The 22,557-nt window shown below is 35.2% G+C and overlaps 1 protein-coding gene across 1 annotated transcript; it reads right to left on the minus strand.

Moving 5' to 3' along the window:
• Window positions 1-17,098: 17,098 nt before the first annotated feature.
• Window positions 17,099-21,841, minus strand: LOC131630023 (sucrose synthase). Its single transcript, XM_058900818.1, has 14 exons — window positions 21,690-21,841; window positions 20,955-21,065; window positions 20,740-20,866; window positions 20,336-20,487; window positions 20,058-20,250; window positions 19,605-19,940; window positions 19,415-19,510; window positions 19,148-19,321; window positions 18,951-19,067; window positions 18,692-18,858; window positions 18,386-18,610; window positions 17,729-18,292; window positions 17,479-17,617; window positions 17,099-17,378 (listed from the first exon to the last, which is right to left on the minus strand). The coding sequence occupies exons 2-14, from the start codon at window positions 21,050-21,052 to the stop codon at window positions 17,346-17,348; spliced, it is 2,421 nt and encodes an 806-aa protein (XP_058756801.1). The 5' UTR covers window positions 21,053-21,065; window positions 21,690-21,841; the 3' UTR covers window positions 17,099-17,345.
• Window positions 21,842-22,557: the final 716 nt, after the last annotated feature.

Genomic DNA, 22,557 nt, shown 5'->3' on the forward strand with positions numbered 1-22,557 from the left:
ATAAATTGAACATTACATTTCATATATAGGTGGACATTCTAACATCTTTAAAATATCTTCGATGGATTTTGAAATTGTCGCATTCACCTTAATCAAAAATTTTATTTTGTAATGGAGAAAGTATTTTACATAGCCCTTAAATATGTTGTCTTCAGTTGAAAGTTGTTGAACTCAATCTTCCCTTTGTTAGGTGAATTGTACTCGAGCTTCACAATTTTTTGGTTGTCGGAGTATGATAGGAGTTTTGTAGTATGTATTTCAGATCTGCAAGAGGGGTGTACTCATTGATCTTAAACTCAATTGAGGACTTCACAATGTTACAGTAGATATTTGCGACATGTCAATTGATGTTCATTCTGGTGTAATGTGATTTGGTAAATGATTTTACCAGGATACGAAGAATCTCCAGTGACTTGCAACACTTGAGTTTGTGGTCGATGCAAAGAAAATGGGAGGTGTACCTGCAAGACACTCTGATGTCAAAATAAAGTTGAGAGTGAAGAAAACAAGTAAGAAGTTATGAATGAGAATAACTGACCCTCTTATGAAAAAAGGTATTTATAGTACCCACAGCGTTGGACCAAGGTCTTCTATTTTGGGCTGAATTCTCAGGTCCAAAACATAAGACTTTTAGGATCCTACGTGGATATGGCAAGATCAGCGTGTGATTTTAGTCATGGGTCAACTGTCTATGATTTTTGGACAGTGGAAGATCGATTCTTCCAAAAGGCAGTTGACCACGTGTCCTTAGAGGGGCATGTGAGTGAGAAGCTCCCCAACGGTTATGTTAGATTGGGTTGTCCCGTTGGAGCTTCCTTGGCGTGGCGTTGGACTGGGTCGTGCCCGATAGTGGACCAGCCCTAAACCCAATCCAGAACAATAAGAAACATAAGATAAGAGCTTCATACTTATAGTTGTTCTAGACAAATATTGACCTTAAAAATTAAGTCTTGTATCAAGGGATGTTTCAGAAATGCATCTCTAATATCATACTATTATGTTATTTCAGAGATGTATTTCTGGAACCACTTGGAACAGAATATAAGTTTGGAATAGACAGAAACATAACCTCTATTAAAATGTAGAATTCTTTGGAAAACTTAAATGTATTAAATATTTGAAAAGATATATATTAGACATCATGAATATTAATATAAGATTACATACAATACATTGTTGAATAAAAACTAAAATGAATTGAAACATGTGTCGTCGACTAAATCTATATCTACCGGGTGATACCGCCTTTGACTTTTGTTTATTTGATTCTTTTTCAATTTCAATTTGGTGAACTTTGGCATCCTTACCACAAAATGATTTGGCCAAGTCTAGACTTTTGTTGATGAATGAGCGGTCCACTTTTGTGATGTTTGTGGTATTGGGCATCTCAATGGAAAAAATAATACGATCATTTAGATTTTTAGGTGGAGCAGTGTGCAACAGAAAAAATATATCTGAAAATTGTATCTTGTAAGATTAATACACATTCTTTCATACACATTTTCTATGAGACGACTTATTTCTGAGAAACACATCCATTTATCCTCTGGAGTTGGTTCATCAATGCAAGGAACAAGAGATTCATAAATTGCATCAAAATTTTCTTTTTCCCTATATAGTCATGTGTATGATTATTTATGGCCCTCAACTCTTAGATAAGTTGATGGTGAACAAGTGCGTCATCTTTTTCTCCTTTACCGAGCAAAGAAGAAACAGCCTAAAAACCGCAATTATCCTCAACATTGACGACCCGTTCAATGTATTTGTCCATGAAAATCGATATCTCGTCAATGAATAAAAATTTTGGTGGAGACAGTAAAGGAGGTGGTTTGCTAATCCAAACTCTTGTGAAAATACTTTTTTGAGATTTTGGAGTTGGAGAATCGGAAAAAAATTTGTCAACGTGTTCAAAATAGGAAGGTGACTGCATCGTTGAATTGTCACTTGGTGTTATTTTGACCTTCTTAGGCACACCTTTAATTTTTACCGATTGCTCTTTGATGTGGAGTATCATGTTGTCATCGACTTTCAAAAATCTCTCTTGAATCACTTCTCATTCGGCCAAGATAGATATATTCGATTTACCGTCCTTCATGAATCATGATGCCATCATCATCAAAGCTGAGCATTTATTCATTGAATGCAAACTTCATCCATTTATATTGGGCTATCAAGTCTTACTTTCTTAAAAATAAGACAAGCACATGGGGGAGACCATATGTTTTCATAAGTGTGCAACCACACTTTGAGCTATCGAAGCCTACATTCTCAGCTCGTTTGGCTTCATAAAATATATAATTCAGTCTTACTAGAGATATGTTGTCGACCAACTGAGAATAAAGATTGTTGTCTTTAAATCTGTGTTCCAGCATTGTGATGCTACGGCCAAATGATGTTTGTATCTAATTATGTTGATTTTAGATTATTTGGTTCACAGAGTCTCAATCCCTACACAAATCACCCTTACTATTTCCCAACCAATTCTTCAGTGTAGCATGGACAAGCAATCTAAAATTCAACAAATGTCCATGCTACACTGAATTTGGTTAGTTGTTGAATTTCTAAGGTCTCTAACCTAATCGATCCAAGCACAAGCAATCTTTTCCTTCACCTGGTCCATAATGGTACTTTCAACAAATCTGAATATTTCTAACAAACCTTTCTGAAATGTATAACAAAATTCACATATAACTATTTTGTAGAAGAATTTATTATAACATTCCAATTTCCATGCATCACTTTGACCTTTTTTCGTCTCTGCCCTTTAAAATATTAATATTTATGAATTAAAATATTAAATAATAAAGAGAAAAAAATAGGGTTTTTTTACTCTACTTTGTTTGATATGTTTATGCACGAAACAAAATAATATAACATTTACTATAATATTTTTTGTTGATATATAAATATTATTTATATTTATAAATCAAAATATTAAATAAGGAGAATATGGGGAAACAAAGATGAAGGTATTTTTTTACTGTACTTTGTTTGGTATGTCGATGCACTAGACAAAAATCATTTAACTTTTATTATAATATTATTTAATTATATATAAAATATTAATATCATAATAAATTTATAAAAATATAAAATAATGAGAATTATGTTTATGAATAAAATTATTAAATAATAAAAATTATATAATATGAGAGAGAGAGAGAGAGAGAGAGAGAGAGAGAGAGAGAGATATATGAATCAAAATATTAATTAATGAGAATTATATTAATCAAGATATTAGTGTAGCGGTAAAAATGTGACTCGACGCGTTTTCACGCATTCGAAGTACAACAGAGTCGCCACCGAACTTTATTTATTCCAAAAGGAAAGGGGAAATATCGATAAAACCCACGGATTAAAACAAAACAGATAAGATGGTCATCGCAACCAAATTTAGGTTCGGGAGTCGGTTAAGCAAAGGGAAGGTATTAGCACCCCTCACCTCCATCGTACTCGATGGGACCCATTTAGTTATTCTTGTGATTTATTGTTAGCTTATATCTACCTACGTTTATTTATTAGGTTGGAAAGAATAAAGGAACAAAAAAAGGTTTTTTATTATTGTGCTCGCCAAGACATTTGTATCTTGTGCCTACGTATTCCCTAGTGCAATGGGAAAGTCAGAGCAATCGTAGTTCGGGGTACGGAACCACGAAAGGTTTGTTGGTTGGTTTTAGCGAGAGGTACTCGATCACATTCAAACAATACTATGCGCACATGGATAATAGATTGTTTGCATCACTACAAGAATGGATGACTAAATCGCAGTTAAAACATGATTTTGGCCATCATCGCATTCGAGTGGAAAACATCCGTTCTTCACATGTGGAAGTATAATTGCATTTGAATTTTGACTAAGTGTCTCGTTTATAAAAAGGGTTTTAAAATTAAAAGGTGTGAATTAAATTGAAGTTTATTGTTAATAGAAATCAAACATCTAAACAAAGGCTTAACGGCCATCGCCTAAATGCTTGAAAGAGAAAATTGTACAAGTACGTACAACCCCCTCGTAAGTTATGAAAAAGATTGATTTTAAGAGTTGAAAGAGATTTAATTGGGTCCAAGTATTTAAACAAAAGCTTAACGGCCATCGCTTAGGATACTTGGAAGAGAACTTGTTAAATCGGGTTTTTAGAAGTCTTTAATGGAGTCAACGCACTTAAACAATGGCTTAACGACCATCGCCTAGTTGCTTAAAGAACAACTTGTACAAGTACGTACAAACCCTTCTTCATTATCCATTATTGACTAAATTTGATTTGATTAAAAGAAAAGGGTTTTTGTAAAAAAGAGTGAGTTAAATCAATTTTTAAGAAGTCTTTAATGGAGTTTAAACATCCAAACAAAGGCTTAACGGCCATCGCCTAAATGCTTAAAGAACAACTTGTACAAGTACGTACAAACCCTTCTTTCCATTATAGATAAAATGATTTGATTAAAAGAGAGTGTTTTATTTGTAAAAAAGGGCGAATTAAATCGAGTTTCATGGAGCCTTTAATGGAATCCAAGTATTCGAATAAAAGCTTAACGGCCATCACCCAAATACTTTTAAGGACAACTCGTACAAGTACGTACGAACCCTCCTCGATTCATCCATAAAAACTCAAAACTCGAGTTGATTGAAAAGAACTATTTTTGTATCATTTTGAAATATTTTTGATAAATTCTAAACATACAACTAAAAAAATATTTTTTGGTTTTTTAATAAATCTAATAAATAATATAAACAATAAATATTTTTAATGATATTATAGGAAAATAAATCTAACTTTTAATTAAAAAGGAATTACTTATCATTTTATTTATTAAAGAAAAAAGGAAAGAGATATGAACTTATAAAAAAAAAGGATATAAAAGAGAGGTATATTGGGCCGGTGGGAGGTGTGTGACCCGGATAGAAACATAAAGTCCATAAAAACTAACAAAACAAAAACAAATAAATAAATAAACAACAGTGGACCTGGGCCGGACCGGTTTAATCCGGATCCGAGTCCTTACCTACTAACCAAAATCGGGTTTGACAAACCCTAAACCAAACTCACGCTCCTCTTCATCGTGAAGAAACGGAAAAAAAAAAAAAGATTTCTCCCTCTCACACGAATCGCTCTCTCTCTCTCTCTCTCTCTCTCTCGACAATCCTCTCAACTATCTCTCTGCGATTTACTCTCAGGATCTCTCTGCGATTTACTCTTAGGATCTCTCTGACGGCTCTCAATCTCGCTGCTCATTTCCGTTCGAACACTCAAACCTTTTCGGCCATGAGAGGAGCTCTTAGAGCCCGAACTCACACATCGGGCAAACATATACGAACAACAACAATCCCTAACCCCCAATCAAAACCAAAACCCTTAATTTCATTCTGAGTAGTGGATACAAGTTACAAAAATAATCAGATGAAAATAAACTATATACAAGACGTATAGAGAACAAAATTCGAACTCAGGTATGCTTTACACTTCTTGATCTTCTTCTTCTCCTTCTGTTTGTTGTTGTCGTGCGGTTGTAGTCTGTGTATGAGCGTGAGGGTGGATTTTGGCAGAGAGTGTTCTTGAAGTTGTTCTAGGCTGAGTTGATGAAGAGGTTAGGGTGAGATTGAGTGTATTTCTGAGTTGTGGTTTTGAGGTGCTTAAGGGTAAGTTTTGTGGTTTGTGAGTTGGTGATAGTGTGTGCTACGGTTTCTGAAGCAGGTTGTGGAGGTTCGAAATCGCCTATGTATGAATGGTTATGGAGTTTGGTTTAATGGTGAATGGAGAAGGTAAAGTTGCAAAAAACTTGCAGAGGTCTGTTGCTATGGTTATTTGTGTGTTTGGTTGAATGACTCGGTTTGAAGCAGAATTTTTGTAAGTTAATTGTTGCCCCCCCCCCCCTCTGATACTGTCTTTGTTCTCTTTTTATAGAGGAATTTGTGGGGTTTTGGGGGGAAAATTGGATGAGATTTTGAACATTCTTGGTAAACTGTTTGTTGCTTTATGATTGCAGGTATTGTTTTGTTGAATTAGTGCAAATTGGGGACTGATTATAGCAGCAGCTTGGTGGTGGAGCAGGGCATTTGGAGTGTAGTGGCAGCACAAAGATTGCAGAGGCGTGGGAGAAGAAAACTGCAGCATTTTCTGTCTCTTTTTGTATTTTTGTTTGACTTTTTCTTTGTACTAATTTTTTGTAAAAGTAAATGGGCTTAAGACCAAAAATGGGCCTAAATTTAATAAAAAGGACTTTTATTTTTTCTAATATTTTTTCCTAAAAGAAATTAGTAATAATAAACAAAAATAAAAATTAACAATAATAAATAAAAAATTATCTAAATTATCTAAAAAAATGTTATACTATTAAAACTAAAATTAATTCCAATTACATCTAAAATGCTATTAAGACTAAAATTAATCTAATCTAATGAGATTTTAAATAAAAATTGAAACTAGAAGATAAAAATGATATAAAAATTGAAATTAAAAAATAAAATGATATTAAAAACTAAAATAACTCTAAACTATCTAAAGCTATTTTTTGTTGACTTTTAAAGGTCAGATTTTTTTTCAAGATATGCACATGAAATATGAATGCGATAACATCAAAATGAATGAAAATGCGTTGGTCAAAAATTGGGGTGCGACAGATGCCCCTATTTAAGTTTCTTTCATCGAAGATGTGAAGAGACTTAAATACAAAGTACACAATTTTTGTCCTTCATATGCAAATGGAATGTAATGCATGAATTTTTTTGTTGAAATGCAATATGATATGGGACACTCTAAATTCTATGGGGAATATAGTGTCACAAAAAGACAAACTGTTGATGGAGAAACTTTGAAACGAGGGATAAAACTCTGGATAAAAATGACAGTAGGAATGTCTAAGAGTAACTTTAGACGGCGGAAATCACCAGAGACATTCGATAGTAGCTTTGAACGAATCTGAAACAAAACTTGGGAAGGAGCGTCTAAGAGTGGCTTTAGACGACATCAAATATCAAATACATTCAAGAGTGACTTTGAATGAAGTGAAAACACTTTACTAGGGACCGTGGCATCCAATTACTCGCTTTTAGATGACAACAAGGATTATGACATCCGATAACAGGCTTCAGATGGCAATGAAAAATTATGACATCCGATAACAGGCTTCAGATGAAGGAGAGATTATGACATCCAATAACAGGCTTCGGATGGCAATGAAGAAATTATGACATCCGATAACAGGCTTCGGATGGAAGAAAGAAAAAATGACATCCGATAACAGGCTTCGGATGGAAGAAAGAAAGAATGACATCCGATAACAGGCTTCGGATGGCAACGAAGGAAGCATGACATCCGATAACAGGCTTCAGATGAAAGAGAGGTTATGACATCCAATAACAGGCTTTGGAGGGCAATGACATCCAATAACAGGCTTTGGAGGGCAATGACATCCAATAACAGGCTTTGGATGAAAGAAAGATTATGACATCTGATAACAGGCTTCAGATGGCAATGACATCCGATAACAGGCTTTGGATGACAATGGAGATTTATGACATCTGATAACAGGCTTCAGATGGCAATGAAAGATTATGAATCCGATAACAGGCTTCGGATGAAAGAAAGAAGCATGACATCCGATAACAGGCTTCGGATGACAGTGAAGATTTATGACATCTGATAACAGGCTTCAGATGGCAATGAAAGATTATGACATCCAATAACAGGCTTTGGACGATAATGAAAGATTATGAATCCAATGACTAGCTTTGGGTGAAAGGACAAACAATGTTTTGGTAGATGCCAAGTAAGTTGGGCTTTGATCTCAAGGTAAAGACGTAAATGAGTATGAATTTTGTTTAGATGCATGATTTTTTTGAATTTTCTATGCATGATATGTGAATGATGAATGTAATGCAATTGATTACGACAACTGAGGTAGACTCTTTTGTGAGGGAAGATTGAGACTCTGATTCCTCAACACAAGCACATTGCCAACTCTTTTTTGTCACGCTGATGATCCTTTTGAGAAGGACTGTTGGGGATCGCTGAAGAAGAATGCCCCTGATTGGCTGATTGTTATCTGATCGTTGCTTTAGTTCTTTTGAAATGAATGTCGGGAACGCATGCCCCAGTATAAGTCTTGAATAAGAGTACCTTGAAGTGTCGTGCCCCTGATAGGATCACTGACCAAGTTTCTCGACTGTCTGAACTTCCTAGAAGATGAGTACTTGCAAATAGATGTTCATTCAAAAATGGTAATTTTAATGCAATGTTCAAAGCATATTTTGAAATCAAGATCATTATTGGAATGATATTATTGATGTAAACAAAATGAATCAAAGGTCCAAACACAGTTGTCTAGACATTCAAAGTGATGAATAAAAGCAAAAGGTACGGTAAAACAAAATATTTGCAAAGATCTTTAGGAGTCAGGTTAACGCAACCTTGTTGTAGTATGCTTTCAAAATAAACCTTGCTTCAATTAGGTCTTTCGAAGGTTGTAACGTGGCTTGGTTCACGGTTATAGAAACAAAGGAAATGGGCCCAAAGTATATTTGTACCCACCCAATTCTTCGTGATGAACTTCAATCCTATGCTCAGTTAATTCAAATTACGCATTCAGGCTCCAAGAGACTTTGGAATTGCACCTATGATAATGTGATGGTTTAAAGACCAAGGGAATCTTTGAGATGGCAGTCACCTCTTCCTTTCGATAGTCACAATGTTTTATTGTTGTTTCAAGGAATTTATTGACTTCTCTTTTTTGCTTTATATTCCTAACTTTTGCCTGAACTGTTTTATTTGAAATTACAGCCAGCGGGATGCCCCAGTTTTGCCTAAATCTCCTTCATAGGTGTTGACTTAGCGGGCTTTTTCTTTTTGAATTTTTTTTTGATATATTGGAAAGATAGTGACTGCCTTGATAATGATAACCATTTTGTCACTTGTGATTGAAACCCTTATTGGAAGATGTACTGAATGATTCTCTTGAAATTGAATGCATAAACAAATTAACTGAGAACTACCCTGCCCCAGGTTAAAATTTCGGGTTTTTTCGTTTAAAAAAGAAACTCCAACTTCGAAGGCTCAGAGGGGTTGACTAGGGATTAACTTCCTTATTTCTTCAGTGTTTAGGGATTGAAACAATGCCTGTACATCATCAGCAAAGTTTTACTCGAAAGCATACAATTCAACAACTTGGGTATTTCGTTGTCATCATCCTCCCTCCAATCTTTGCATAAAAGAAAAGTTTGATAAAGAAAGTGAACATGAAATATATATGTTTTTGTTTTTTTTTTTTTTTTTTTTGAAAGATAAAACATAAAGATAAACACAGTGGATTGAATTGAATCAAAATTACGCAATGCTCATTTCATTAACATTAAACAATTAAGAACAAACATAATTCAAATGCAGTACACAAGATAAAATAAGGAAATTGCAAACAGAAGGAAACTAGGCTTAGTGACTAATCAGGGACGAGGAGGAGCTGTCCTGCCTGAAACACTAGGCTTTAGGGAAGTAGGTTGCCATTCTCAATCTTCAGCCACTTTTGTCATGCTCGGGCAAAGGGTTGTCGACAACGTTGGGATTGATGTCTTTGAAAGTGAGCATCTTTGCATTAATCAGCTCTTGTACTCTAGTCTTCAATGCATAACAACCTTCCAAGTCATGTCCTATACCACCTTGATGAAACTCACAGCGAAGATCAGGTCGGAATCCTCTTGGAGGAGGATCTCGAAGCGGAGGTGGAGCCCTAGTCGTTATCAACCCCTTATGAACCATTGCAGGATACAATTCAGTGTACGACATAGGAATAGGATCAAATCGGGTGTCAGCACGGTTCAAACTCTGATTAGCAGCTTGAGGTCGAGGAGCTTGAACTTGCGGAGCCTTGGTCACAGGAGCAACAGTAACCACAATTGGTTGATCATAGTTGTTAGTTCTCTGACGAGGTCTTCTTCCTTCGTCGCTCACAGCGTTTATTTCTCCTTCCTTTTTCTTATGGAAGTTTCCAAAAGACCTCCTTGCCCCATTAGAGGACTCACCAGCATTGACAACCTTGCCTTTCTTAATTCCTTCCTCTAGCCTTTGACCGATAGTCACCAAATCAGTAAAGTTGGAGGATACGCTTCCAATCATCTTCTCCCAATAGAAGGGTGAGAGAGTGTCCATAAACATTCCAGTCAGTTCCTTTTCAGCCAAAGGAGGTTCCACTTGAGAAGCTAGCTCTCTCCAGCGTTGAGCATACTCCTTGAAGGACTCTCTTTCCCTTTGAGACATGTTCTGTAGTTGACGGCGATCAGGAGCCATGTCCAGATTATACTTGTACTGTTTCATGAAAGCATCAGTCAGATCTTGAAAGCAATGGATACGACTCTTCTCCAGTCCCATATACCACTTTAGAGAAGCACCAGTCAGACTATCTTGAAAACAGTGAATCAACAATTTGTCGTTCTTGGTATAGGCAGCCATCTTGCGGTAGTACATGGTCAAATGACTTCTTGGACAAGTGTACCCTTTGTACTTTTCAAACTCGGGAGTTTTGAACTTGGCAGGTATGACCAAATCAGAAACTAAGCACATGTTTTCAGCAGCGACCCCAAAGTAATCAGCGCCTTCCATAGCTCTTAGTCTTTTCTCCAGAATTTGATATTGTTCTTTGACTTCATCAATATCACCAGCTTCTTTTTGGCTTTCACTTTGATGGTCTCCAGCCTGGTATTCAAAGAGAGGATTTCCAAAAGTGGTTTGGGCAGCAGTGTGCACAATTGGCTGAGACTCAGTCATGATCGGAGCTTGGAACATTGGTCGTGAAGTTTGACCCAACATAGCAGCAGTGGCGTGAGGCGGAGAATAATTTGGAGGTAAACCAAACTCAGGCCAAGTAGTGGCGGGCCTCTGAACAGGAATAGGGTCTTCAACATCATCGGTGATTTCTTGAATGACAGTCCTTTGAGGCGGTTCTCCTCTAGCAATCAGAACTTGCAACATTTCAGTGAGCTTAGTCATTCCTGACTTCAAATCTTCAATCTCCATTCTGACTTCAGCATTGTGTTGCTCTTGATCTGCCATTCTTCTTCTAACGTTGGCTCTAGTCTCGTAATCGTGTGGAGGAACCAGCTTGACGGTTAACAGAAGACTGTTGAAGATGAATGCAGACGGTATGAGTTGACAACTTGAATGAATATGGATGCATGTATGTCATGAATGGTTTACATGTAATGGATTTCAAATCATATGGAACAAAAATATTCTGATTTATCAGCACAAAGTGGCACACAACGGGATAGTTCTAAGGTTCTTTCAAACAAGGTTCTAGACACGGTTCTCAGAGTTACGAGCTACTTTTGAAAACTTGATCACCTAGCAAATAACTTCCCACACAACCATGTTTTCAAATGAAGACTATTCTGAGTGTGGTTTTCGCACTTACCCACGGTAATAGTTACGTTACGCAAGTTGGGTGCGAAACCACCATTTCCTAAAAAGTCATGGTTTAAGGGTTATTCTAAAGGTCCCTAGAGTTAACGATCCAAATTGAAAACATCATCGCTCAAGTAAATAACTTACTTAACCAAAGGCATCTTCTCAAAGGACCTACTCTAGGCGGGGTATTAGTACCTCCCACTTGACACTACGTCAAGCAAGTTTAATACTAACCCACCATCTTATCTTATGTGTTTCTTGAGCTCGGGTGTAGAGCTTTGTCCACAAAGTGCCAAAAATCAAGATATTCCAACCATAAAATAAGAAATCAAACAATAAAGGAAATAAATAAGCAAATAAACAAAGCTAACAATAATACAAGAAAAACTAAACTAGGGTTGACTCTCTTAAGTTATCCCCAGCAGAGTCGCCACTTTCTGTAGCGGTAAAAATGTGACTCGACGCGTTTTCACGCATTCGAAGTACAACAGAGTCGCCACCGAACTTTATTTATTCCAAAAGGAAAGGGGAAATATCGATAAAACCCACGGATTAAAACAAAACAGATAAGATGGTCATCGCAACCAAATTTAGGTTCGGGAGTCGGTTAAGCAAAGGGAAGGTATTAGCACCCCTCACCTCCATCGTACTCGATGGGACCCATTTAGTTATTCTTGTGATTTATTGTTAGCTTATATCTACCTACGTTTATTTATTAGGTTGGAAAGAATAAAGGAACAAAAAAAGGTTTTTTATTATTGTGCTCGCCAAGACATTTGTATCTTGTGCCTACGTATTCCCTAGTGCAATGGGAAAGTCAGAGCAATCGTAGTTCGGGGTACGGAACCACGAAAGGTTTGTTGGTTGGTTTTAGCGAGAGGTACTCGATCGCATTCAAACAATACTATGCGCACATGGATAATAGATTGTTTGCATCACTACAAGAATGGATGACTAAATCGCAGTTAAAACATGATTTTGGCCATCATCGCATTCGAGTGGAAAACATCCGTTCTTCACATGTGGAAGTATAATTGCATTTGAATTTTGACTAAGTGTCTCGTTTATAAAAAGGGTTTTAAAATTAAAAGGTGTGAATTAAATTGAAGTTTATTGTTAATAGAAATCAAACATCTAAACAAAGGCTTAACGGCCATCGCCTAAATGCTTGAAAGAGAAAATTGTACAAGTACGTACAACCCCCTCGTAAGTTATGAAAAAGATTGATTTTAAGAGTTGAAAGAGATTTAATTGGGTCCAAGTATTTAAACAAAAGCTTAACGGCCATCGCTTAGGATACTTGGAAGAGAACTTGTTAAATCGGGTTTTTAGAAGTCTTTAATGGAGTCAACGCACTTAAACAATGGCTTAACGACCATCGCCTAGTTGCTTAAAGAACAACTTGTACAAGTACGTACAAACCCTTCTTCATTATCCATTATTGACTAAATTTGATTTGATTAAAAGAAAAGGGTTTTTGTAAAAAAGAGTGAGTTAAATCAATTTTTAAGAAGTCTTTAATGGAGTTTAAACATCCAAACAAAGGCTTAACGGCCATCGCCTAAATGCTTAAAGAACAACTTGTACAAGTACGTACAAACCCTTCTTTCCATTATAGATAAATTGATTTGATTAAAAGAGAGTGTTTTATTTGTAAAAAAGGGCGAATTAAATCGAGTTTCATGGAGCCTTTAATGGAATCCAAGTATTCGAATAAAAGCTTAACGGCCATCACCCAAATACTTTTAAGGACAACTCGTACAAGTACGTACGAACCCTCCTCGATTCATCCATAAAAACTCAAAACTCGAGTTGATTGAAAAGAACTATTTTTGTATCATTTTGAAATATTTTTGATAAATTCTAAACATACAACTAAAAAAATATTTTTTGGTTTTTTAATAAATCTAATAAATAATATAAACAATAAATATTTTTAATGATATTATAGGAAAATAAATCTAACTTTTAATTAAAAAGGAATTACTTATCATTTTATTTATTAAAGAAAAAAGGAAAGAGATATGAACTTATAAAAAAAAAAGGATATAAAAGAGAGGTATATTGGGCCGGTGGGAGGTGTGTGACCCGGATAGAAACATAAAGTCCATAAAAACTAACAAAACAAAAACAAATAAATAAATAAACAACAGTGGACCTGGGCCGGACCGGTTTAATCCGGATCCGAGTCCTTACCTACTAACCAAAATCGGGTTTGACAAACCCTAAACCAAACTCACGCTCCTCTTCATCGTGAAGAAACGGAAAAAAAAAAAAAGATTTCTCCCTCTCACACGAATCGCTCTCTCTCTCTCTCTCTCTCTCGACAATCCTCTCAACTATCTCTCTGCGATTTACTCTCAGGATCTCTCTGCGATTTACTCTTAGGATCTCTCTGACGGCTCTCAATCTCGCTGCTCATTTCCGTTCGAACACTCAAACCTTTTCGGCCATGAGAGGAGCTCTTAGAGCCCGAACTCACACATCGGGCAAACATATACGAACAACAACAATCCCTAACCCCCAATCAAAACCAAAACCCTTAATTTCATTCTGAGTAGTGGATACAAGTTACAAAAATAATCAGATGAAAATAAACTATATACAAGACGTATAGAGAACAAAATTCGAACTCAGGTATGCTTTACACTTCTTGATCTTCTTCTTCTCCTTCTGTTTGTTGTTGTCGTGCGGTTGTAGTCTGTGTATGAGCGTGGGGGTGGATTTTGGCAGAGAGTGTTCTTGAAGTTGTTCTAGGCTGAGTTGATGAAGAGGTTAGGGTGAGATTGAGTGTATTTCTGAGTTGTGGTTTTGAGGTGCTTAAGGGTAAGTTTTGTGGTTTGTGAGTTGGTGATAGTGTGTGCTACGGTTTCTGAAGCAGGTTGTGGAGGTTCGAAATCGCCTATGTATGAATGGTTATGGAGTTTGGTTTAATGGTGAATGGAGAAGGTAAAGTTGCAAAAAACTTGCAGAGGTCTGTTGCTATGGTTATTTGTGTGTTTGGTTGAATGACTCGGTTTGAAGCAGAATTTTTGTAAGTTAATTGTTGCCCCCCCCCTCTGATACTGTCTTTGTTCTCTTTTTATAGAGGAATTTGTGGGGTTTTGGGGGGAAAATTGGATGAGATTTTGAACATTCTTGGTAAACTGTTTGTTGCTTTATGATTGCAGGTATTGTTTTGTTGAATTAGTGCAAATTGGGGACTGATTATAGCAGCAGCTTGGTGGTGGAGCAGGGCATTTGGAGTGTAGTGGCAGCACAAAGATTGCAGAGGCGTGGGAGAAGAAAACTGCAGCATTTTCTGTCTCTTTTTGTATTTTTGTTTGACTTTTTCTTTGTACTAATTTTTTGTAAAAGTAAATGGGCTTAAGACCAAAAATGGGCCTAAATTTAATAAAAAGGACTTTTATTTTTTCTAATATTTTTTCCTAAAAGAAATCAGTAATAATAAACAAAAATAAAAATTAACAATAATAAATAAAAAATTATCTAAATTATCTAAAAAAATGTTATACTATTAAAACTAAAATTAATTCCAATTACATCTAAAATGCTATTAAGACTAAAATTAATCTAATCTAATGAGATTTTAAATAAAAATTGAAACTAGAAGATAAAAATGATATAAAAATTGAAATTAAAAAATAAAATGATATTAAAAACTAAAATAACTCTAAACTATCTAAAGCTATTTTTTGTTGACTTTTAAAGGTCAGATTTTTTTTCAAGATATGCACATGAAATATGAATGCGATAACATCAAAATGAATGAAAATGCGTGGGTCAAAAATTGGGGTGCGACAATTAGATAATATGTGTGCGCGCGAGAGAATATTATTTTTATAATTTGTGTTTGTGATAAAAAAGTTGTTTCATGGTTTAGTGGAAGACAAAAAAATCTGTTTGTCATTTATCATATGTTTTATCTAATTTCATGATTAATTTCTACTTCAAATAGAGTAAAAAAAACTTTGTAATATCCAATTCATTAATTTTTAACAAATCAAACGCACCTTAAAAATCAAAGATGAATCCACGCTAAGTCGTTGTGGCCAAATCAAACGCCCTAAATTGATTAACTTAGGCTTGTTCATTCATCACAAATTCATATTTTTACTTTTCAAACTTTTTACTGTCTTGATTTTTTTCAGATTTGTTTTTTCAGCCCCTTTAATTTAATATTTATAATTTATAATTTCTGTCACGTGTCAACTCAATTGATATCTGTGCAGTGACATCAAATATATGAACGTGAGTTTGAATTTGTGACATCTTGTTCATCTTTAAAGGATGAATTCCAGCTATTAGACTATTTGACAAAAAACAAATTTCTATTTCGACATGGTGAATTTCAGCCACAAGTCTTGACAAAAAAAAATCTACTTCAACATCAATTTTATTACAATTAGAGTTTAATTAATTTTCTTTCTATTAAATAATATAATAAAGTTTATCCCATCAGAAGAAAAGTTATAGATTTGCCACTGCTAAAATAACGGACCAGGTGTTACAAGTTCAAACAAAAACATTTCAATCCTTTGAAAATTTATTGCATGTTTTTTGGTAGAATGTTGCATGCCTATCTAGATAGTATTATGGACAAACACCTGCGAAAATGGCTAATGATTAAAGCATAACAGACCTCACACAGTCGCACTCTCAATCAAATTTTGGTGAGTTGGACCTTGTCGTTTATCTTGTCTCATTCTTATTCATATTTGCCATCATTGTACTAGTACATTACTTGAACACATTTATGAAAATTGAATTTGCTTCACTCATATAAGTTGAATGAGTATATACTTGACCTCATGCAAATTTGTTGATTTCTATTACAGTTAAGTTACAGATATGCAAAGTTATGCTTATTGGCTCAGGTATAAATGGAATCACGAGCACACCTAGAAATACAACAAAATGAAGTTTTTTTCTTCCTTTTATCCTTATGTCTTCAAATCAGACAAAACATCATGGGATCCTAAGTCATTGTTACTCATTTTTTGTTACATAGTAAATAGTGTGAGTTGGAACACATAGTATAGTGTGACTTGGAACTTGGAACCACTACTACCACCAACACTACCACCAACAATATTAGTACACAATTATTTGGCTTTTCTTTCTTTGTACCTATAACTATCTGTTGGCTTTAATTGATTACCTTAAAAATGACAAGCTCTTCAAATTAAAGGAACCCTCCCCACACAAAAAAACACCTGAATGTAGAATTTTTTGTTTTCTTTCTACATACACAAAACATGTACTACTCCCTCCGTCTCATAATAAGTGTCTTATTTGAGCTTTTCACAGTTTTTAAGAAAATAATTAGATGTGTTGATTTTAATGATAAATTTAATATCATTTACTAAAGTACCCATATTTATTATAGGTAGTGGAGTAGTTGGAAAACGTGAAAGTTAATATATAGGGGTATAGTAGTGGAAAAAAATAATAAATGTTACATTGGTATTATAAAGAGACATTTATTTTGAGACATAGAAAAAATGCAAATGAGACATTTATTATGAGACGGAGGGAGTAACATTTATGACCCAACATTACACTAGGCCAATTGAAAACGACTTGCATGGACCATTGAAGGGTATCATTTACTTTATACTTTATTTTAGCTAGCTATATTATTACTAAAGATATCACTGATATTTTTATAGTAGTAGTTGTTGCAAGTGTGTATATAAAAAGACAAAAGGTGAAAACTAGAATTTGATTTGATAAGATAAAAGTTGAGGCGAATATTGACAACAAATTGAACAAGGGACCATACGATATTCCCAATCACATTTCAAATCATGCAAAAGAAAAAGACATTGACATTTTCTTTATCCAAAGCTTAATCAACAACAGAATCAAAATCATTGACATATTTATTTATAAAAACTCAAAAACAACAGACTCCAGATAAGAAAGAAAAAAAGCCGGTTCCTTCATTTCTTCAAATCACTCCTCAACAGCTAGGGGCACAGACTCAGCCTGAGGAACAAGAAAAAAATGTAACATGTTATATTAGTAACTTCATAGAAAAACATTGATGAGATGTTATATAATTTGTGTGTGTGACTATAGAACTTACCAATTTGCGGTACTTGAGAGCATAGAACATCTCGAGATAACGGCGGCTCTCGAGGCGGTCCAGGTTAGAAACATGTTTCCAGAAACCATAGACACCAGTGAGTGTAAGAAGCCTCTGAGAGTAAATTTGCCATGTGTACCTTTGGAACCAAACCAAAAAAGAAACATGTTAATCACAATTCACGGTTCACACAACCAAAACAAAGACAGCTATGTATTATGAATATGGTTGGTTATAGTAGCTTGCTTACTTCTCTTCAATACGTTGGAGACCACCATGAGAGATCTTGTCCCAGTGAGATGGGTCAGCCTTAACTTTCTCGAAGAATTCGACGAGGAGATCAGCAGCACGTTCGCCATGGTATGGATCAATGTGGAATCCAGATTTTCCATGGACAATGATCTCAGCAGGTCCACCATTGAGTGTTGCGAATGTTGGTAATCCGGTAGCCATGGCCTCAACGACTGTAAGACCGAAGGCTTCGTACACAGCAGGCTGCACGAAAGCTCCTTTTGTGTCACAGATTACACGGTAGAGCTCTCCGTTTCTGACACGGTTCATCTGAGATGAAATCCATCTGAATTGGCCGTTCAACTTGTAGGTCTCGATTAGTTCATACATCTTCTTCATCTCAGCTTTCTCTTCCAAGTCCTTTGACTCCTTCCTCCTGTCTCCGGCAACAACGACAAGGTTCACCAACTCACGAAGCTTGGCGTTCTTTCCGTACCATTCAACTAGTCCTGTAATGTTCTTCACACGGTCCAACCTTGCCATGGTGAAGATAATAGGCTTGCTGCGGTCCTTGAGCACACATCTGTTACAATGGAATTGCATTTAATTAGATAAACGTTTTCATGCGACAATGACAACAATAATATCGTAAAATGAGAAGGAAAGAATTTCTCACATGTGCTCTTCATTTTCCACTGTGCTGTAAAGAAGCTCTTCAATTTCAGGGTAGAATGATGTCAACCTGCGGCTAGTTTCGGTGTAAGGGAAGTAAATGGTCTGATCAGCTCCTGGAGATACTATGTTGAACTTAGGATCAAAGACATCAATGCCGTGCACAACACGGTAGAGTCCTGGAAGAGTGAAGGCAGTGTGGCTCTCATACTGTCCAACAGTATCCTTGCTGCACAAGAAAAGGCAACAATTTCAGTAATCCAGATAATCAAAGAAACAAAAATTACAAAAAAGGGATATCGTATCACACCTTCCAGCAATCTCTTGGAAGGTACTTGTGATGATGAAATCTGTGTGGTTCATTGCAAAAAGATCAGCGGTAAATTGGCAGGAGAAGTGATACTTCTCTTCAAATTTTTTCCAGTAAATATCAGATTCAGGGTACTTGGTCTTCTCAAGTGCATGAGCAATGGTACACTGTAATAATGGTTAAAGGGAAAAAATTAGAACAAAACATGTTCAACAGAATGTCAACACTTTACAACTAGTAAATGTTCATGTAGACAAACCTGAGTGACACCAAGTTTATGTGCCAACAAGGAAGCAACAATGTTTCCATCACTGTAGTTTCCAACAATTAGATCTGGTTTGCCTTGTAACTCTTTAGCAAGCTCATGAGCAACATCCTAATGACAAGATACATAAAAAATTGGACTTAAATCTTACATTAAAATGTTAGTGTCAAGATTATTGATCAAAGTTATACCTCAGTGTAAGTTTCTAGATATGGCCAGACTTCGAAACGTGAGATCCACTTGCGAACAATTCCCTTCTGATCTCTGAAGGGAACTCGAAGAATGTGACAGTGCTCGGTTCCATAGACCTTCTCGAGTCGTTGGCCACAAGTAGTTCCAACTGCATCGGGGAGAAGACGAGTGATCTGGAATCACAAGTACCAATTAGAGAATTGCCCATACACAATATACAATGAACCATGACTTATAAGTTAACATATAAAATAATCCGGACTTACAATGAGAATGCGAGGAACGATATCCAAGCCTTGTTTCTTAATTCGTTTGAGCATCTCGCTCTCCAGGGCACGAACTTGATCCAAAATGTAAACAACCTAGATTGAAGATCAAGCAAAGCAAGTGAGTTAGGTATAACATCAGCATGAGATTATTCACAAACAACAGAAACATTTGATCTTATAAACGAACCTGACCACCGGTATCGGGGTATCCCAAAACATCATCTTGAGCAAAGTAACCATGAGGAGAAAGAATGACAACATTAAACACCATAGGGATTCTGTCAAGGAAAGTCTCAAGGGTGCAAGGATCAGGAGCCTCAAGAAGATCCAAGAGAAGCTGAATGGACTCGAGCACACGCTCTGCGCTGTCTCCCCAACCTCTCTCCAAACCAATTTCCTGGAACCTGTGTTCGAATTCAGAGTACGGTGTTTCAGGAGCAACTGTGCTTAGATACTCTTCAGCTTTCCTCAGAACATGTTGAAGAGAATCAGGGTTTTGAATTCTGTCATTCAACATCAATGTCTACAAAAACAGACACACAAGATCAATCATTTGAATGACACAAAAGCATGCAATTCTCACTACCATGCAAAAACTAACCAAAAGTTAAGATGATCATGAAAGTAGTTATTTAGTTACCTTTCCCTTGTAGCTGTGAAGTCTGAGAAACTCCAAAAGTGGATGCAAACTTTCCTTGTCATGGAAGAGCTTAGCAGAAAGGTGACGGTTGAGAAACTGCACACCATTTCCAATTGACTTGTTGAGAGTAGGACGAGGGAAAGACGCAGTAAACGGTTCAAAGTCCAATTCAAGCACAAAGTTACCATTAGCACTGCAATCAAAGTAAAATTTGTGTTAAAACATTAACAAAACCACAAAACTAATGATCAAAAAAGCTTAATTAATTTGTTAATTACCTTCCATCAACAAGTTCTTCCTTGAACTTGAGAAACTCAGCAGGTGTCAAATTTTCAACAACAAGAGCATGCACATTCACTCTCAGATACTCCCAAACACCTGGCCTTGGACGAACAGCAAGTGCAACCCATGGTGGCAAAACAATAGCTTCCTAAAAAATCATCAAAAAACTCAAATCAGAAAAAAAAATCAAAAACCCTATAATGATTATTGATCAAAATATACATAACACCACCAACTCCTCTGAAAAATGCGTGTCTGTGTCGGTATCAGACATCAACACCAGCACTGACACTTGTGATTATATTTAAGTCATTCATTTTTCTAAAATTATTAAGAGTGTCGTTGTGTCAGTGTCGTGTGCTCGGGGTGTCTGTGTTTCATACATGAAAATAAATCATACCTGTGTGGATCTAAGAACTTCACCAAATGCACCATCAGTGAGCTTCTGTCTATTCTCTTCAGGAATTTCTTCAAACTCAGCAATCACTTGGTGATGCTGCAAAATTCCCTTTCCCTTTGCTTCAAGCCTTCAAAAAATTCATCAAACATTTTCAACAAAATTGAACTGAAAAAATAGTAATAAAAACATCAAACAATGATTGATGAGTAAACTACCTTGAAAGAAGAGCTAAAATTTCATTCCTATTAGCAGTCAAGGTTTCATCAAGCCTCTCACGCAGACTATGAACACGAGTCAATCGCTCAGTAGCCATTCAAATTCTTCAACTGCAACAATAAAATCAACCCAAAAAAAATTAAAAATAGAAAAAAAATTATTCTAAAAAAAAAAAAACTGATTTGTTTTCAATTTTCAATTTTCAATCTTTAATTTTCAAAGCCACCAGCATCAACCACTTGTCAATGAAAATATTCAAACCAAACCATCACCTTTTTTCTACTAAATTTTCAACCTTAAACAGTGCGGGAGAATAATTTCCTTTTTAAAAAAATAATAATAAAAACATTATCAAATTTAACTAAAATAAATAAATAAAAGATGCTTCAGCTTTTGTCTTTTAATTTAATTTAATTTTTGTTTTTGTTTTTTATTTAATCAAGGCCATGCATGTTGATGCAACGAAAGTTTCATGAACAAGCTTTAAGAAAAACACAGAACACCGACAGAATCTTGTTCCTAGAAAGTGAAACCGTGTGTAATGTCTCAACAACACAAAGTTGAACAAAAATGAACTATAGTGAAAGATCATGACTCCATTTTCATGGTGTGGAGTTTGATCTAGTGATCAGAGAAGAAAGAACATGCAGAGGTGGTGGAACATGGTGACATGGCAGTGACGAGAAAGAGGGAAAAAAACAGAAGAACAAGGAAGAAGAAGAGAAAGAATATACCTATGAAAATGAAAACGGGGTGAACGCAAGAAAGATAGGGGGTGTAAATAGAAGGGATGAATGAATGAGAAATGAGGTTATGGATGAATCAATTTATAGACAGAAAAGAGAAACAGAATAGGAATTTCACATGCTGAAGTGGAACTTAAATTAATTTAAACAATTCAATTTATTTTATTTTATCTTTTAAGTTAAAATATTCTTCAAAGGTCAAAAAAAAATTTACCTCTCTGTTTTTTACTAAAAAGGGAATAATAAGAGTATATTATTTTCTAAATCTAGCTTTTAAATTGATTCTTTTTTTTTCTCATGAGGCTTTTTTGACTTGAATTGAAATAGAGTTAGAGTTAGAAATGGAATATACATTTTCTTTTAGTCTAAAGTAGCAGTTAATTTTTTTTTTGGATAAGAATAATTTACTTTATAAATTTATATAGATAGGATAGGATTTACTGTGATAAAAATTTTAGTTGTTTATGCATAAAGTAATAAAATTTGTTTGGTTGCTAAATATAAATAGAGTAATGCTATTCATACACCACTTTCTACACCAAATACTTACACCCAACACTATTCACCGTATTTATACGGTGAATAGTGTTTTTTAAATAAAAATATATATTTTATAAACAATAAAATATTATTATAATAATAAATAATTTTTTATTTTTTTAAATTTGTGTCATTAACCAACTTTATAACTTCATTAACCAACAATTTACATTGCATTAACCAAATTTGGTGACTACTGTAAAGTACTGTTCATGGGTGTGAGAATAACATTATTCAAATTTGGTTAATGCAGTGTAAAAATTTGGTTAATACAATAATGAAGTTGGTTAATGCAACATCCAGGTATTAAAAATAA

This window comes from Vicia villosa, linkage group LG1 (assembly GCF_029867415.1).
Source record: "Vicia villosa cultivar HV-30 ecotype Madison, WI linkage group LG1, Vvil1.0, whole genome shotgun sequence".
Taxonomy (NCBI): Eukaryota; Viridiplantae; Streptophyta; class Magnoliopsida; order Fabales; family Fabaceae; genus Vicia; species Vicia villosa.

Coding starts and splice junctions, on each gene's coding strand:
- LOC131630023 (XM_058900818.1), bottom strand. CDS start 21,052: ATGGCTACTGAGCGATTGACTCGTGTTCATAGTCTGCGTGAGAGGCTT. Junction 19,068..19,147: donor ATCTAGAAACTTACACTGAG/GTATAACTTTGA, acceptor TCTTGTCATTAG/GATGTTGCTCATGAGCTTGC. Junction 17,618..17,728: donor CTCCAACGTATTGAAGAGAA/GTAAGCAAGCTA, acceptor TTGGTTCCAAAG/GTACACATGGCAAATTTACT.